Raw genomic sequence first — 16954 nt, forward strand, 5'->3', positions numbered from 1 at the left:
CAAGGTTCACTGAATGACCTTGACTTCCACTTTACGGTTTCATGCAAGTCTTCCTACTGGTTGGAATGGCTTGAATCGCGTCGCAACAACCAACCTCGCGCGTCTTATTCATCCTCCTCACCTTATTGACGACAACCAGACCAATTAGGTGCTCCATTTTTCAAATTGACAACAAGACGACCACTAAAGTATTATCTGATGCCATCGAAAAAACTCAATCGGCTAATCTGAGTTGGAAATGAGAAAATCGACCATTCCGAGGACGACGACAGGTCTTTAGAGGAGGGGTAAACCAAAATTCACAGCTCAAGGTCTTTTATGGTTCGGGTCGAATGCATCCCGGTCGGTTGGCAACTCATCAGACTGGGATCAGAGGGAGGGCGTTGTTGGTACGGGCTGCAAAAACACCAAAAGAGAGACTTCATCTGACGGAAAGCTGAAGCGATGCCAGTGCCCGATCCATTCTCATTGGCTGACCGTTTCACCGATGAATCGTCCAAGGATGCCAGCTCCAGCAGTTCGGACGACGAGGATGATGGCGTGGTGGTCAGAGCAAACGCTCCAACAGAGGGCATCACCTTCAACGGCTCCATCCACTACCGAGAAGACCTGAATCCCAGTCTTGGCAGAGGCAGAGGTTTGCTGTGGAAACGGCCGACCATAATCCCGAGACAGCCGTCGCCAGTCCAAGTCATCATCAGAAAGTCATCATCACCTGCACAGACGACGACGACGACCTCCACCAGCAATCACCGCGGCACCGGAACCAAAACCAACAACACCAGGGCTGGAAGTGGCAGTGACAGTGACAGTGGCGACAGAAGCAGCAGCAGCAGCAGCAGCAGCAGCAAAGAGACCAGCAACGACCGCGAGACAACGAGGCCCCCTTCTACACAACAACCCAGGCCTACAATAAAGACTATGTTCAAGCCCACGTCAACCCAGCGTGTTCCCGAAAAACCTCCAGCTCAAGTTCATGACGAAGAAGAGCCCAAGAGACCGTACCACCCTCTACTCAAGCCCGTATTTGGACCTGCTAGGAAAACTGCCGGCTCGACTGCTCCTAGTAGAGTCCCAGAAGGAGGACATATGATATCGGCTTCTCAGGGACAGTCATCAAAGTCCACAGTCGGAAGCATATTCAGGCCCCCCTCACAAACCGCACCCAAAGCTGCACCTATTCAGCTCCAAAACAGCCATTCGAGGTATTCACAATCCCAGCCACAATCACAAAACCCATCGTCTTCCATCTCATCTCAGCCTCCTCTCAGAACCGCCTCACAAACCGCTCCCGGTCAGGGGCAGCGCCCTAGTCCACCGCCACCCCCTGTGTCCAGTAGTGTATTCAAGCTTCCGCATCAGCCCCCTAGGCAACCAAGCTCCCAAGCACCGCCCGGGCATATCCAGAGAGAAACGAAAGTACCGCCGCCCAATGTAGGCAGGAACATATTCAACGCTCCATCCAAATCCTTTTTTCGACCTGCATCTCAGCCAACTTCTGGTCAGGTTATTGACCCTCAACCGAGAATGCAACAACCTTATCCTCCCAATAAAGTTCCCAAGGCTCCTCCTCAATCACTATTTAGACCAGCTGGACAAACTCATAGGTCTGGGCTACTGCTGTCACAACCAACACCGTCTCGGTTATCACAGCCGCAATCATCAGGAGCTAGAATATCTCAGTCACAGCCAGCAGGGCCCGATATGCCACAGCCGTTGGCGTCCGTGACATTACCACCACAACCACAACAACAACCACAACCGCAAATGTCAACCTCCGAATTCTTTTCAGCTCCGGTAGCCTCCATCTCAAGTAAAGTCAATTCCCAGGAAGCTCCGGCTACCCGGCCTCCTGAGGCTCCTAATTTGACAGTACAAGACATAGAGTCCAAGCTCCGGTCCTTTATTGCCACTGTAGGCGAAGACCATGCTCGTTATGTTGAATATCTACTTGATGAGGCCGAACAGATGGCCCCAGAGCCAAAACATCTAAGCGACTTTGATGCCTTTGCTGACATGCCGGCCCTAAGCGCTCCTGCTACTACTTCCGACACCGCTTCTGTTTCAGATGACGGAGTGGAAACCATGGCGTTCAAAATTAAGCTTCACCACGGTGACAATGGAAAGCCCAGGGCCCCCACCAAGGCTTTCAAGTGCCCGGTCGTCAAAATCAAGACGGACAAGGAGGTCGTCCCCAAATACAGGTTTCACCATACTGAGATCAAAAAGAACATCTTGGTTCCCAATACAATGCTCACATTTGTTCCTCATCTCCGGGATGTCGACCCAGACTCTGTGGACGAGAGAGATTACATCAACTGGCTCAATGAATTGGAAAAGTTGGACACCCAGTCTGGATTCAAGACGGAAAACAGGCAACAGAAAAATCATAAGCGTGTCCGGGATGAATTTACCGCCACACTCTCCATGTACATTGAGCCTTGGCTCAAGCAACTAGGTCTCGATGTTGTTTGTGGCAGACCGACGCTGATCCGCTATATGTTGAGCCAGGAAGAAAACAAAGCACACATCACACAACAGCAAAAGGACGTCCTCCTCAATACCTACAAGGACGATGCCATTTTGTCGCCAAAGGCCGTGGAGGCGGCACGCATCTTTACCCTGGCATTCAACAACGTGTTTGGAAACAACACCGACCCGGAGCGTTCCATCACCCTTCGGGATGTCTTGCTCCTCGAAAAGCGTGAGACCGTTGTCGACGAGAAGCGTGCAAAAGAGACACCCCCTCCAGCCAATCCTCAAAGTGATCAATCAGACAGCAACGGTCTGCTGCCCAAAGTCGAGGCCTCGCTTTCAAGTTACGCGGTTCTGGGCTGCAATGTCTGCTTCAGCCACGATTGTGAGCATGGTGACATTGACGCCCACAACTACCACCGGACATTTTCCCTTGATAGTGTCGGCGGTGTCATCCGGGCGCTCAAGAGAAAGTGGGCCGACCAAGTCGCCTCGATGGGCGGCGACGAGGAAGCTGTGGCAGCAGCCTCTAAAAAGGCTCTTCACCTCCCCTGTCACAACGCCTGCTACCGGCACTACGACGTTGGTCCTGCTGCCGCCCCCGTCACCCCCTGGGCTAACAGCGAAATCTCTGTTTTGGAGGACATGTTTGTCAGTGTCGGACACAGTCAGACCCTTAAGGCTCAATGCGTGGTGGCTTCCATCCTAGGCCGCAAATGTTGGGAAGTCTACCGCAAGATCAAAGAGCTCGACCTCAGCCTCCCGCAAGTCTCACCACCTCGCCCAAAAACCGGCCCCAAGGGCGGTCCCCCAACCAAAGTCAAATCGCTTCCTTGGTACGACCGCCGCAAGAAGTGTCTCATGGGTGACTGGCAAGACCAAACCGCGACGCACGAGCACTCCATCCGCGAGATCACCGAACCGTGTCATCACGACGGTCCCTGCACCAAAGAAAACGAGGCCTGTCCTTGCGCCAACGCCTCGCCTCGTCCTTTACTCTGTGATCGGTTCTGCCAGTGCACGGTAGACGAGTGCGCCCTCAAATTCACCGGTTGCGCGTGTCACTCGACAGGCAAGACTTGTATTCAGAGACAGAAGGAGGGTAAACCGTGTATCTGCATCATGCTCAACCGTGAGTGCGACCCTGTGGTGTGCAAGGGATGTGGGGCGAAAGAAAGGGCAGATCCGGATAATGCCCATGATGAGACATTGCATTCGACGGGGTGTCAGAATGTTAGTCTTCAGCGGGGAGCATCCAAAACTGTTTTGCTTGGAAAATCTCAACTCGAAGGATGCGGCTACGGTCTCTTTACTGCCGAAGACATTTCCCAGGACGAGTTCGTGATCGAGTACACCGGTGAGCTAATCACGCACGACGAAGGTGTGCGTCGCGAAGCTCGTCGTGGAGAAGGGTTCGGGTCCCAGGGCACCAGCTCTTACCTGTTTACGTTACTCGAGCATGAAGGCATCTGGGTCGACGCAGCCATGTACGGCAACCTCTCCCGGTACATCAACCATGCCTCGGAAAACGACAAGAAAGCTTGCAACATCACGCCCAAAATCATCTACGTGAACAACGAGTACCGCATCAAGTTCACCGCGCTTCGGGACATCAAAGCCGGCGAGGAGCTCTTCTTCAACTACGGCGACAACTTTCCGAATCTCACCAAGAAGCTGCTTCAAGATCAAGATGGAGATGGCGAAAATGACACCGCTACCAAATCCAAAGGCAAAAGAGGCAGTAGTAGTCTCGCTCAAGGGACGGCGCGTAAAGCAACCACTAAGGCTAGTACCACCGCCAAAGGCAAAGCGAAAATCCAAGGTCGAGCACGCGGCGCGCGCAAGACGGCTGTGATGGAGATTCCCCCCAGTGATGATTACGAGGACCAAACGTGGATTAGGGATCCCCTTCCCTTGTATGATGAGTATGATGAAGACGATGACTCTTACTTGCCTGTGGGCAGGAAGAGGAGAAAGCGCGGTGGGAAGAGGGCTGGTGCTGGGAGGAAGAAGAAGACTCCTAGTCCTGAGGAGGGGGAGGATCAGGGATCAGCTGGGGAGGATGAAGCAGAAGCGGAGGCAGAGGCTGATGAAGACGGTGATGCTGACGCTGATGGTGATGCTGATGGCCCCTCTAATCAACAGACTCGCAAGCGTCGCGCTAGAGCCGTCTCGGAAATAAGTGACAGCCAGGCCGAGCGCGATGAGGACATGGACGACATGGAGTCAGAAGATAGCGACGCGCCACTTTCGCCATCGAGGGTAACTGCCCGTCGTAAGCGACAGTTGAGAACCACAGCAGCGCAAACCGCCACCACCACCACCACCACTACCACCACCAGCGCAGCAATAAACAACAACAACAACAACAACAACACCTCCCGCGCCACATCAGCTTCAGCATCAACATCAGCTTATACCACTGCCGCGTCAACGTCTAATTCTACTCCCGCTCCATCTCAACCAGGTAATGGTGATGGTGGCGGTGACGGTGACGATGAAGCAGAAGGCAACCAGGAAGAAGAAGAAGAAGAAGAAGGAGGAGGAGGGCAAGAAAAGAAACGCTCTAATAGAGGCGGCGCCCGTCCTGGTGCAGGCAGAAAGCCGAGGAAGACGGGGAGGCAGCAGGCTGCTAGTGGGTCTGCTTCTGTTTCTGCTTCTACTTCTGCTTCGGAATCGACCACCGCGACTGGGAGTCATGCTGGGAGTCATTGGGATAGGTTGAAGAGTAGTATCGCTTTTGGGTCTGGATCTGGATCTGGATCTGGATCTTCATCAGGCTCTGCTCAGCTTGCGAACCCCCACTCAGGTTCTCTACCCGCTAACCCCAGTGGCGTCTCCCCCAGCAAAAGTAAAAGCAAAAGCAAGAAACGCAAAGCTCCCGAGGCAGATATTTACTCCATGGATGAGCACTCTTCTTCTGCTTCTGGTTCTGGGTCCGACGCTGAACTCTCAGCTCCAGAGTCCAATCATGTGTCCATGTCATCAAAGAAAAAGAAGCAGAAAACTACCTCTACCTCTACCACTGCTGCAAACAGAACCAGAACCACCCGCTCTTCCCGCGCCACCACCACCAAGGCAATTCCCTCCCCAGCAACAACAACAATGAAAATCAAACCTCTCGGCGTCACCGTCACTAGGTCTCCTGGTGGTAGAGGAACAGGAGCTCGTCATACCTCTATGCATAACGCTGCAGCCGAGGCTCAAATTAGGGCTGAACAATCGTTGAGGGATGAGGCTGCTGCTGCTGCTGCTGCTGCTGCTGCAGCGGGAACAGCGGCAGCAGGAGCGATAAGAGAAGCGCAGCAGGGGCAGGGACAGGAGATGCAGATGCAGAGTAGTACTGGACTGTACCATACTGCGGCCAACTTCCAGCCGTTCACTTCTGATAACGACGAGGATGATGGAGAGGAGGAGGATGTCGCTTCTGTTGGTTCTGGGGAGGAGGAGGAGGAGGATGAAGAAGAAGAAGAAGAAGAGGAGGAGGAGGAGGGGGGTGAAGAGGGGCGGGCACGGGGTGGTGAAGCACCTGCCCCTGGTTCGAATGGGGACAACCACGAGCAGGCTCCATGTGAGTGGTGTGATAATTATGTTTGGGATGTCGATGGCGATACGACTACGACCACCGGCAGCAGCAGCGTATGTGAAGCCGATAGAATCGCTTGGGAAAATTGGATGAATTTACCTCCAACACCGCGCGATGAAGAAGGACATGCAGGCCGGGCACCCGGCGACTACGACTCGGATGATGGCGCCGCCGTTCCTGGTCGTGATGCTTCAAATGCCCCTGGCCCTGAATCCGGCTCTGCCAACGAAGGGGGTGAAAGCGACGACAACGGCGACGACAACGACAACAGCGAAGAAAGTGAAGAAGAAGTAGAAGAAGTAGTAGAAGAAGAAGAAGAAGAAGAGGACCAGCCCCCCGTCAAGCGATTACGGCCTCGTCGTCCGCATCAAGCATCGCCACCAGCAAATTTGAAGTCAACGGCGAGTAATGCTGGGGCTCCAGTCGTTGGCGGGAAGGTGCTACGGCAGCGATCCAGCCAGTCTCAGTCTCAGTCGCAGGCTCAGTCCCAAAAGACCAAAATCACAAGACAAAGCACCGCCGCCACAGGCACCAAGGGCACCGAACGGAAAATCACCCGTAGTACCAATACATCTGGCACCGCCACCCGCAAAACATCCAATCCCAACACCAATCCCAATCCCAAACCCAAAGCGTCCGGTCCCTCCAAGGAGACGAGATCATCATCATCAGCAGCGGCAGCAGCATCAGTTCAAAACCAAAACCCCACCAGAGGATCATCATCATCTCTGAAAAGGAAGGCGAGTGGAGCAGATGGCTCTAGCTCAAAAGGATCAAAAGGAGGAGAAGAGGGAACAAGTCATAGGAAGAGACAGAGACCGCTGAGATATCGGAACGAGGAGGAGTAGGTATTTGACTCGTGATTTTAGATATCTGGTTGTTTGGTTGTCTGGGGTTCTGTTCAATATTCATTGGATCGTTTCATTCGAAGAGGTTCATGACGTGGGGTGAGAAGGGGGGTGAGAGGGGGGTAACAGAGGAGGAAGAGGAAGAGGAGGAAGAAAGGCTAGGGTCTTAGTGAGGAGTCTACAGAATAATAAGCTTACCTACCTAAGCTTAGGCTCAAGACGGAGACAGGCTGAGACTTGGTTATCTGGCTTGGGCTTGGGCTTGGCTTGGCTTGGTGGTAACGAGGAAGAATTTAGTTAGAGGCGAAGAGGAGTTGGAGGTGGCTTGTGAAGAAATGCGCTGTGCTGATATGAAAGACGAGAGAAACGAGGGCAAGAGATGGACATGAAGAGGGGAATGAGAAATGGAGAATAGAGAAGGGGTTTTAGTTTCGCTGCGCGTTTGTACCCAATCATCTTTTTTTGTATTGTACCTACATACCTACCTTATCGTTTTCAAGAATCGGAGTTAGTCGGTTTAGATGGTTAGACACGAATGCAGGGGAGTGTGATGCACCATTTGCTGTCGTGTAGTGGATGATGCTGATAGCAACAATCTAGGTAAGTGATACTGTCATTTCCTCGAGGGGTTCATGGCGATATTGAAACCTTCCGTCATTTGGGCATGGCCCCGTTGTTTTGAAAGCTCTGTTCTGTCGCTCACCACATGTTTTGCTATCCGCTTTGCATGCCATACCATATCTCCTACTCTATTGTAACCCTCTCACCTTCGTGTTTTATCCCGCCGTGTTTCCCTTCTACTAATCCGCTCGCTGTCATGCAAACACTCCCAGCTCTTCCAGCTATTCCCAACTTCATCCATGCTTGAACCCCCTATTTTCCACTTCGCTTTTTATTCTTCCTTCTTACCTAATGTCCGTATCATACCACTATTTCCTCCCCCGCTCAAAAGCCTTACTTATCTCCTTTTTTCTTCTTACCAACCCCCAAAGTAGAACCTCCACCTCCTCAACCCCAAACATATATCATTCCCCCCTCCTTTTCTTGTCCCACTCCTCCTGCTCCCTCCTTTCCTCAAGCGACAATTGTCGTAGCACCGTCACTTCTTTATATTGGTATTTCTGGTAATTTTTCTTCTTCATCTTGCCCCATATGTGTTGTAGGTTGGTGGGTGTTGGGTTTTGTGCGTAGGCTGGGTTGACGGGCTTGAGGTCGGGGTCGGGGTCGGTTTGGGGGTTTGTGTTGGGGGTAGTAGAGGTGGAGGTAGAGGTGGAGGTAGTGACCCACTCGTCCTCATCATCGTCATCATGGTTCGTTTTGTCTTGGTCTCCGTGCTTGTCTGAGCTAGAGCGGCCCTCTTTCGAGGTATCCGAATTTGGTTCGTCGTGATTTTTGGAAACGGTTATTGCTGGAGGAGAATGACGCCGATGAATATCCGTCCTCACCCTCTTCACCCTCCTCGTCGTCGTCATCGTCCCCATCATCATCATCATCATCGTCGTCCTCACTCCCCGAAACCTCCCCCGATTCACTCTGGAACTATCCGCCTAGGAAATCCCCCCGTCTCTCCACCCCGGATGAAACCCCTGTCCGAACCCCCTGTTCCGCGCCCGGACCTGACTTGCAAACTCCTCTAGCTCGATCTTGGTGATATACTGTCCTGGAATGACGACCAACCCTAAATGGCGGGAGGTAAGGTCGACTTTTACTTTTCCTGAGGAGGAGGAGGTGGAGGTGGCGCTCTCGTAGGCCTCTTGGGGAGTTGCGGAAGGGTCTGAGTCTGAAGGTGCAGAGAGTGCAGAGGAGGAGGTGATTGTCGTGCCGGTGGGGGTGGGGGTAACAGAAGAGGAAGTGACGGCGGCGGCCACTTGAGAAGAGGTGGGGAAGCGGTATTCGTAGGCTGAGTGGAGGATTATGTTGCTTTCCTGGGCCACGGGTTAACATGTGAAAGATAACGAGACAAAGGGGGATGAACTTACGGCATCAACGCACTTGAACTGGCCCCAGAACATGCGGCCGTCAGTCACGGAGACTCGGAGGTTTTTGTTGAGGAGGGAGTTGAGCCAGTCTGTGGCGTCGTCCCTGTCTTCGGGGAGGAAGGTGGTGTTTGGGTCTTCGGACATGGTGAAGGATGTTTCTTTATGTGAAAGTGGTGTACAGATTGTCGCCGGTGTGGTTTCGATGAGTGAGCAAGGCGGATGAAAGAGATAGGTGCCTAATCGGTGAATGTCTGATGATGCTCGTATGCCGTGTGTAATGAATAGCGGATGTCGCTACTGAAATAAGCTTTCCAATTGTATTTCTGATCGAACCAAGCAACCCCCGAACAAGTTGTAGAGCCCGTTGATGTGTTCAGCGCCCGCGCCGTCTTGAGCTTCTGATGTTGACTTTCTGTTGATGTTCAGGGTTGAGGAAATGGGCTGTTGTTGACCACTGCCAACCCTGGGCCCAAGCTCCTATCCCCGGAAAGTGCATCGTGGGGCAGGCATCGGGCTTATTGCATAAACAGAATTGAGATAAGCGATAAGAACTAGCCGGCAGGCAGCAGCCGGATCGCCGTCAACAATCATGGCTTCGATGATGAGCGTGAACTTGGCACTTTGTCATCACTGGATTTCTTCACGCCACCACTACCGTACACGTGAATGTGATTGTTTACCTCTGGTCTATTTCATTGCCATGAGTTTCCTCACTCGACCAAAGTGAAAAACCACACCTTGTCCGGTCATTGCGACTGTCTCTTTGCCCTGACGTCACTCCCCGTTAGCGTGTTTATCCCGACTAACAGCGCCCTTCGTTGAGCACCTTGACGACCTCCCTTACATCAACACCACCACCACCATCACCACCACCACCACCAGCATTACAAGTCACAGCACCAAGTAAACACCCACCATGGGTGTGAACGGCCTCTGGACCGTCCTCCAACCCTGTGCCCGCCCAACCAACCTCTCCACCCTCAACCGCAAACGCCTCGCCATCGACGCCTCCATCTGGATCTACCAATTCCTCAAAGCCGTCCGCGACAAAGAAGGCAACGCCCTTCGCAACTCCCACGTCGTCGGCTTCTTCCGTCGAATATGTAAACTACTCTGGTACGGCATCAAGCCCGTCTTCGTCTTCGACGGCGGCGCCCCCGCTCTCAAGCGCGCCACTATCCAGGCTCGCCGGCGAAGACGAGAGGGCAGACGCGATGATGCCACTCGAACAGCAGGGAAGCTACTAGCAGTACAGATGCATCGTATGGCAGAGGAAGAAGAAGAACGGAGGCGCAAAAGGGCAGAAGCACGAGAAGGCAAGAAGACGGCAGCAGCAGCAGCAGTAGCAGAAGAAGAGGAGGAACAGGAAGTACTCCCGGACATGGACAAGGTTGTATACGCCGACGAACTAGGCATGTCCAAACAAGAACGCCAAAAGTCTCGACGCTTCCACAAGCAAGACGCCTACCATCTTCCTGACATCGACGGCGGCATCGAAGCCATGGGCAAGCCTGATGATCCGCGCATCATGTCTGTCGAAGAACTCGAAGAGTACGCTAGACAGTTTGAGAACGGGGAGGATATCAACTTGTACGACTTTAGCAAGATCGACTTTGATGGCGAGTTCTTCAAGTCTTTGCCGCCGGCTGATCGGTACAACATCTTGAATGCGGCGAGGTTGCGGAGCAGATTGAGAATGGGGTTGAGTAAAGAGCAGCTGGACGTCATGTTCCCTAACCGAATGGATTTCAGTCGGTTTCAGATTGAGAGAGTCAAGGAAAGAAATCACTTGACGCAAAGGTTGATGTACGAGATGGGCATGACGGGCCTGGACCTGACGCTGGCGGTGAATGCCACAAGGGTGGCGGGCGATCAGAATAGGGAGTATATCCTGGTCAAGAACGAGGGTGCCGAAGGCGGGTATGCGTTGGGTGTGGTGAGTAAGGAGAAGGATAAAGGACAGATGACGAATCCGATTGATGTGGATGAACTAGAGTTTCAGTTTCAGGGCAAGGGAGAGGAAGAGGAGGATTCGGAAGAGGATGTCGAGTTCGAGGACGTGCCAATTGAAGGGTTAAATCGGTTGCCCAAACTTAGTAGGGCTGCTGGTTACAGGGCGAGGGGGATTGCGAACGCGAGGAGGCAGTTTTATGAGTCGAGACAGAGTGAAGAGGCGGAGGACGAGGACGAAGATGACGAGGCTTTGTTCGTGGACAACGGACAAGATGCCGTCTATGGAGAGGCGGATGCGATGCAAGAAGCTGATGAGGAGGAAGACCTCAACAAGGCTATTGCCATGTCTCTTCAGAATCAGCATGGTATTGGTATGCAGCCAGAAGAGAAGGAGGATGAGGATATGGAGTTTGAAGATGTTACTCCCCCAGAGTGGACGCAGAAAGCGGTGGAAGCGCCCAAGCCCATTGTTAGCACCAGTGGTCGCATGGTTGCACACATTGTCAACAACAGGGCGAGTGCCGCCGTCCCAAGACGAAGGGACAGTACCGACAGCAGTGACAGCGAGGGAGATATCCGAGCAGCCATGGCCGCCGCTAGGAGGAAGCAAGCAAAGGTTCCCGCGCCAAGGCCAGTGGTCGAAAACCGTCCTGCCCCTGCCAACACTCCCTTCAAAGGTCCACTTCCATTTGAAAAGCTGAACTGGAAGCAACTGCTCGGGGGCAACCGACCGAAAGCACAACCTCAGAAGGAGAAGGTGTCTGAACCACCCAAGCCTGTTGAAACTGGTGAGATGGAACCTCAGTCTGATGACGATGCTGGCGGTTTTGAGAAAGAGCCGAAGGATGCTCCTCGTCCATTACCGCCATGGCTAGCGAATAACGACGAAGACATTCGCGACACTGTACGGAAGCAGCGAGAACAGGACAGGCAGATGGCTGAGGAGGATGAAGACTTGGCTCGAGAAGAGCAGGCCAGAATTCGAAAGCAACGAGAGGATGAAATCCTGATGATTGAGTCATCCGATGAAAGTGATGGTGATCTGGAGATTCTCGATGCTCCTCCATCGCCCAAGAAGCCCACTCAGATGCCAAGGACTAGCTTGTCTTCTTTGGACGACGAAGTCTCGCAAGAACCAGTTGAAACCAGCCGTCGATCACCCTCCCCTAATGAGGAAGAAGGTGACGACATTGTGTTTGAAGACGTAACCCTTCCATCTCAAACCATGACTCTTTCCTTCGGTCCACCTGCCACCCAAGCTGAAGAAGACGCCCAAATCGAAGCCGACCTCTTCAAAGACGTCCTTCCTCCACCTGCCCAACAGGAACGAGTTGAAGGTTTGGCGGCGGTTCCAGACGATACCACCACTGACATCGTCCCCGACCCAGACGCCCCCGCCCTTTCCGAATTCGAAGACGACTTCAGCGACCCCGAAGAACAAGAACTCCTTGCTTCCCTCGCCCAAGAAGCCGAAGAACACGCCCGCTTCGCCACCCAACTCAACCACAAGACCTTTCAAGAAAACCAAGCCGCCTACGAACAAGAGCTCAAAGCCCTGCGCACCCAACAACGCAAAGACCGCCGCGACGCCGACGAAGTCACCCAAATCATGATCACCGAATGCCAAGCCCTCCTCCGCTTCTTCGGCATTCCCTACATCACCGCCCCCATGGAAGCCGAAGCCCAATGCGCCGAGCTGGTCCGCCTCGGTCTCGTAGACGGCATCGTCACCGACGACTCGGACACTTTTCTCTTCGGCGGCACCCGCGTCTACAAAAACATGTTCAACGGGAACAAATTCGTCGAATGCTATTTATCCTCCGACATTGAGCGTGACCTTTCCCTATCTCGCGACCAACTCATTGCCCTCGCCCAACTCCTAGGGTCAGACTACACCGAAGGTTTATCGGGCGTCGGCCCCGTCACAGCCGTGGAAATCCTCTCGGAATTCCCCCCTGAACCTACACCCATCTCGTCCCTCACGACCTTCAAAGAATGGTGGACCAAAATCCAATCGTCCCCTCAACCAGACCCGTCTTTACTCTCCACTCCGTTTAGGCGCAAGTTCCGAAAAGCCCAAGCTACTAAACTGTTCTTGCCCGTCGGGTTCCCTAACCCGGCTGTCTTTGATGCGTATCTCCATCCAGAAGTCGATTCGACCCCGGAGCCATTTCAATGGGGCGTCCCGGACCTCGAGGGGCTCAGACAGTATCTGATGCAGACGATTGGATGGAGTCAGGAGAGGACGGATGAGGTGTTGGTTCCTGTAATAAGGGATATGAATAAGCGGGAGAGGGAGGGGACGCAGAGTAATATCACGAGGTTTTTTGAGGGCGGGCTGGGGTCGGGGACTGTGAGGAATTTGGGTGGTGGAGGAGAGGAGGCATTTGCGCCGAGGAGAAATGAAGTCAAGGGAAGTAAGAGGATGGCGGAGGCGGTGGGGAGGTTGAAGGCTAGAAATAATAAGGGGAGTGGAGGAGGGGGACTGAGTTTGGCGTTGCCGGTTATGGCGATGGGGCCGTTGAATGGGGAGGAAGAGAATGGGAAGAAAAGGAAGAGAGGAAAGGGGAAGGGGAAGGGGAAGGGGAAGAAGGCTGCTGCTGTGGAGGAAGAAGAAGAAGAAGAACAAGAGGATGCGGATGGTGAGAAGGAGGATGATGTGCAAGAGGGAGATGAGGATGAGGATGATGAGGATGTTGTTGGTTCGAGCTCGAAGGGGAAGAGGGGCGCGGCAAGAGGAAGGGGGAGGGGAAGGGGAAGGGGGAAGAGAGCGAGGGCGTAGGTGCCGTGCTGTTAGTGCAGAGACACCCAATTTTGGAGCTTGTTGACATCTGAATTCATGTATTTGCTCATGCAAGTCTGTGTCATTATTCATCTGTCATACGGTAACTCGATTCAGTTGCCAATGTCTCCAGGTGTATTCAGGTACGGCGGCATTGTCAATCACTTCCCCCCTATTCCCCCGGCAAAGAATGTTAACACGTCGATGTTAGTCATGAATCTTGTTGTATGAAGAACCCTCCCTAACCCTACAAACAGAACTACGATGAGAACTCCCTACGACGATTGAACACTGCTTGGACACTCTAAGATATCTCAACGCCCACTACGCTCAATACTCCTACAAAACAACATTTCACGGAATTATTTTATTCACTTTCGAAAGTCCTCCTATAGGGAGCCAAACTAAGTATTATTCCCATATCGAGCATCTTTACTAAGTACCTAGTTCTACGAGTTTGTCGCAACAGCTAGAGGTTCCCATTCACTACAACTTTTATATTGCTTGCATCACAAACACCTCATTTATTCCACGCACGCACACACACACACACAAGCACATATCAACCTAAACAAGCTGACTGACTGAATCATTGACTCCTCTTGATGACTCCTACCAACAGGTACCCTCCCTGGTCGAACGCCACGATGCTCAAAGCCAGACATTACCTAGGTACCTACCTGGGTGACGGCCCAGCAGCTGAAGAGAAGGGGAGGCAAACCTTCAACCGTGAACGCTCGCCTATATGCTTTAGTCTGTTATATATCGAACGGGTACCTACCGGTATATAAACCCTTTGATGTCCCTGTCTACTGAACCCATCTGTGTTTTACTTGGACCATTCTGTGTTGCATGTGCAGGGCATGCTGTCGGCGCTGTGGTTATATCTACCTACCTGTAGGTAGGCAGGTACCCAACCCATGTTCTGAAATACGGGACGATTTTCGAGCTTCGTACCGTGGGCCAGACTGTCTTCGTTCGTGCGTGCGTACCGGCTGGAAAGAGATGGAGATGAACGGTGAAAAGTGGCTTACTTCGCTACCTGGGTGGTGTTCTGGTTCATTACGGGCTTCACTGTGTATGGCTTGGGTGAATATTCCTGGGAGCTCACCCAACGATCGAAATCCCTACGCTGAAACCTAAGTGAAGGCGTGGAGGGTGTAGGATTGAGATGCTTGCTGGCTGTCCGGATATGGGACGTTTGTGGTGAAGGGTTGGACTCCCTTCACCGTCCACGGACCAGCAGATAGTGCGTGGAGATGGATTCTCCATCGTCCGGTCTTGACTGTTTGGAAGGAAGGTTCAAAAACGCGAAGGTGTGGAGTTTGAAGCTCTTGGGAATCCCTTCACTGGGGGTGGGACTGGCATCCGAAGTCGTTCCCGGGACATTGAAGGTCGTTTGGGACCTGGCTGTTCTGACGGCTGTGCAGGTGAATGGTTGAGGGTTGGATTCATTGCAGTCCTCCAGGTCAGAAATAAATTCCCAGGACCCCCTTATATAAGAACCAGGAAATCTCTTTTCGTTGCTTCTTCCCTGGACCATCGGTTACCCTGATCTTGAGCAGCTAGCGAGATATCGACCGCTTACGGCTGAAACACTTGGACTCCTTACTCGCGCTCTTGAGTGTTTACCATGGCTTCCAACATCTACAAAGTCATCATGCTTTTCGTGGCCTTGCTCTCCCTTTTCGGAGTTACAAGTGCCATGCCCACTAGCCTCGATACTATCAACAACAGTATCTCCATCATCGACGGTTCTTCTTCCTCCAGTCTTCACGCTCGTTCCTTTCGCAACTCTGCCCCCTACGCGGACCCTCACGCCCAGGACCCCCTTCAGCTCGTCTCCTCCGACGACCTCTGCCAAAACAGGACCTTCGAGGATGGCGACTACTACTGTTCCCGCGTCGACCAAGTAATTTACACAAACGTCGCTCACGACGGTGACTACCGTGAAGTCGCTTACATGAACGACGAGACAGGCGAGTGTCGTTTTGCCGAAGTTAACCACACTTTCTCAGGAGAACTCGCCCCGTTCAACGAACCGGTAAGTCCTACATAGCTCCTGAACAGACACCACCAATACCTACCTACCAATAGCTAACACAAGGACAACAAACAGGTCGCTCTCATCTTCCGTGGCCCCATCCACCTCAAGCAACTCGGCATTTATACCCCCGACGGAACCACCTACTCTCGCATCGGCCACTACAACGCCGCCCAACAGACCACCAAGGGAATTTCCTTCCTCGGCAACCGCGGCGGTGAAGGCTCCGGCGCAGTCAGTCAAACCTTTGGCGCTTCCCTTTCCTTCATCAACCCCCACGCCACCGGCGGGGCCGCGTCTCCCCAGGTTCTCGCCAACGAGGTCATCACGGGTGAATTCGTCGTCATGACAGACCAGGACTGCGATGGTTCTTGCGGCTATGTCCGGCCTGGTTCCGTGGCTAAGAGTATGTCTCTCCTTCCTTCCTCCCTCCCATCTCCTTCCCTCCATCCCATCTGCTTCATCTCTATCCCTTTTCCCCCGTTGTCAGCACCGCTAACATGACAAAAAAAGAGGGATTCCCCGGTACATCCCGGATCTTCCTCATGGAATTCTCCATGCCTCACACCGGCGGAGCCGACATGCCCGCCATCTGGCTCGAGAACGCCCGCGTCCCGCTGACGCAACAATACGGCGCTTGCTCATGCTGGACTTCGGGGTGCGGCGAGTGGGACGTCTTTGAGATTCTGCATGCTGGGTACGAGCGCGCCGAGACAACGCTCCATTTGGATCCGCCTGCTGGTGACGCGAATTGGTTTCAGCGCCCTGTTGATCAGAATGCTCCGATTAAAGTGGTTGTCTGGTTTGATGGGGGTGTTGATGGGGGTACTGCCAGTGTGAAGATCTTGGGGGGGAGCGATGGGGTAGTGTTTGGGGAGAGACTTGCGGAGGAAGAGGTGGGAGCGCTCAAGAAGAGGAGTAAGGGGGTGGTGAGTGAGATTGATTATGCGGTTAGGAGGGGGGAGGCGTGAGGATGTGAGGTTGCTTAAGCGGCGATTTGGGAATGATGAGGTTGGCTGGGTTGTGGTGGTGAGGTTGAGATCTGGTTGATCGTCGGGATATTTCAAGGGAAAAAGCACGGCGTTTGGGGCCTGAGAGGGGAATCAGATGCTTACCTACCTAGGTAGTGATTTGGTGATACCCAGGAGTTACGGTAGCTGTGAGCTCTTTATCTATTTCGTTCCCTCTGAGGTACTCTTTCCTTTCCTCTGCTATTTTTTGTCGTTTGCTACCTCTATCTACAATTATTTCCCCTGCCATCTTCGTTCCCTTTTCTTGTTGGTTTTG

At 53.0% G+C, this 16954-nt stretch overlaps 4 protein-coding genes across 4 annotated transcripts; 3 read left to right on the forward strand and 1 right to left on the reverse strand.

Annotated features, from left to right (window-relative positions):
• Positions 1-444: 444 nt before the first annotated feature.
• B0T23DRAFT_455517 (uncharacterized protein) lies at positions 445-7087 on the forward strand (the record flags this gene model as incomplete). Its single annotated transcript, XM_062841241.1, has 1 exon — positions 445-7087. One exon carries the CDS (start codon positions 445-447, stop codon positions 6907-6909), a length of 6465 nt encoding a protein of 2154 aa, XP_062691215.1. The 3' UTR covers positions 6910-7087.
• Positions 7088-8337: 1250 nt separating this feature from the next.
• Positions 8338-9313, reverse strand: B0T23DRAFT_203273 (uncharacterized protein). Its single transcript, XM_062833423.1, has 2 exons — positions 8889-9313; positions 8338-8834 (listed from the first exon to the last, which is right to left on the reverse strand). Exons 1-2 carry the CDS (start codon positions 9030-9032, stop codon positions 8457-8459), a joined length of 522 nt encoding a protein of 173 aa, XP_062691216.1. The 5' UTR covers positions 9033-9313; the 3' UTR covers positions 8338-8456.
• A 213-nt stretch (positions 9314-9526) lies between these two features.
• B0T23DRAFT_445980 (uncharacterized protein) lies at positions 9527-13623 on the forward strand (the record flags this gene model as incomplete). Its single annotated transcript, XM_062840942.1, has 3 exons — positions 9527-13483; positions 13514-13543; positions 13580-13623. Exons 1-3 carry the CDS (start codon positions 9805-9807, stop codon positions 13621-13623), a joined length of 3753 nt encoding a protein of 1250 aa, XP_062691217.1. The 5' UTR covers positions 9527-9804.
• Positions 13624-15328: 1705 nt separating this feature from the next.
• On the forward strand, positions 15329-16638 carry B0T23DRAFT_320830 (putative TOS1-like glycosyl hydrolase-domain-containing protein; the record flags this gene model as incomplete). The annotated part of the gene is made up of 3 exons (XM_062835196.1): positions 15329-15667; positions 15743-16073; positions 16181-16638. 3 exons carry the CDS (start codon positions 15329-15331, stop codon positions 16636-16638), a joined length of 1128 nt encoding a protein of 375 aa, XP_062691218.1.
• Positions 16639-16954: the final 316 nt, after the last annotated feature.

Source organism: Neurospora hispaniola, assembly GCF_033458365.1.
Source record: "Neurospora hispaniola strain FGSC 10403 chromosome Unknown B0T23scaffold_6, whole genome shotgun sequence".
NCBI lineage: Eukaryota > Fungi > Ascomycota > Sordariomycetes > Sordariales > Sordariaceae > Neurospora > Neurospora hispaniola.

Bases quoted from the DNA above. Each gene is read 5' to 3' on its own strand.
- B0T23DRAFT_203273 (XM_062833423.1), bottom strand. From the start codon at position 9,032: ATGTCCGAAGACCCAAACACCACCTTCCTCCCCGAAGACAGGGACGAC. The intron at 8,835-8,888 runs GTAAGTTCATCC...CCCGTGGCCCAG, and splicing joins AGTTCAAGTGCGTTGATGCC to GAAAGCAACATAATCCTCCA.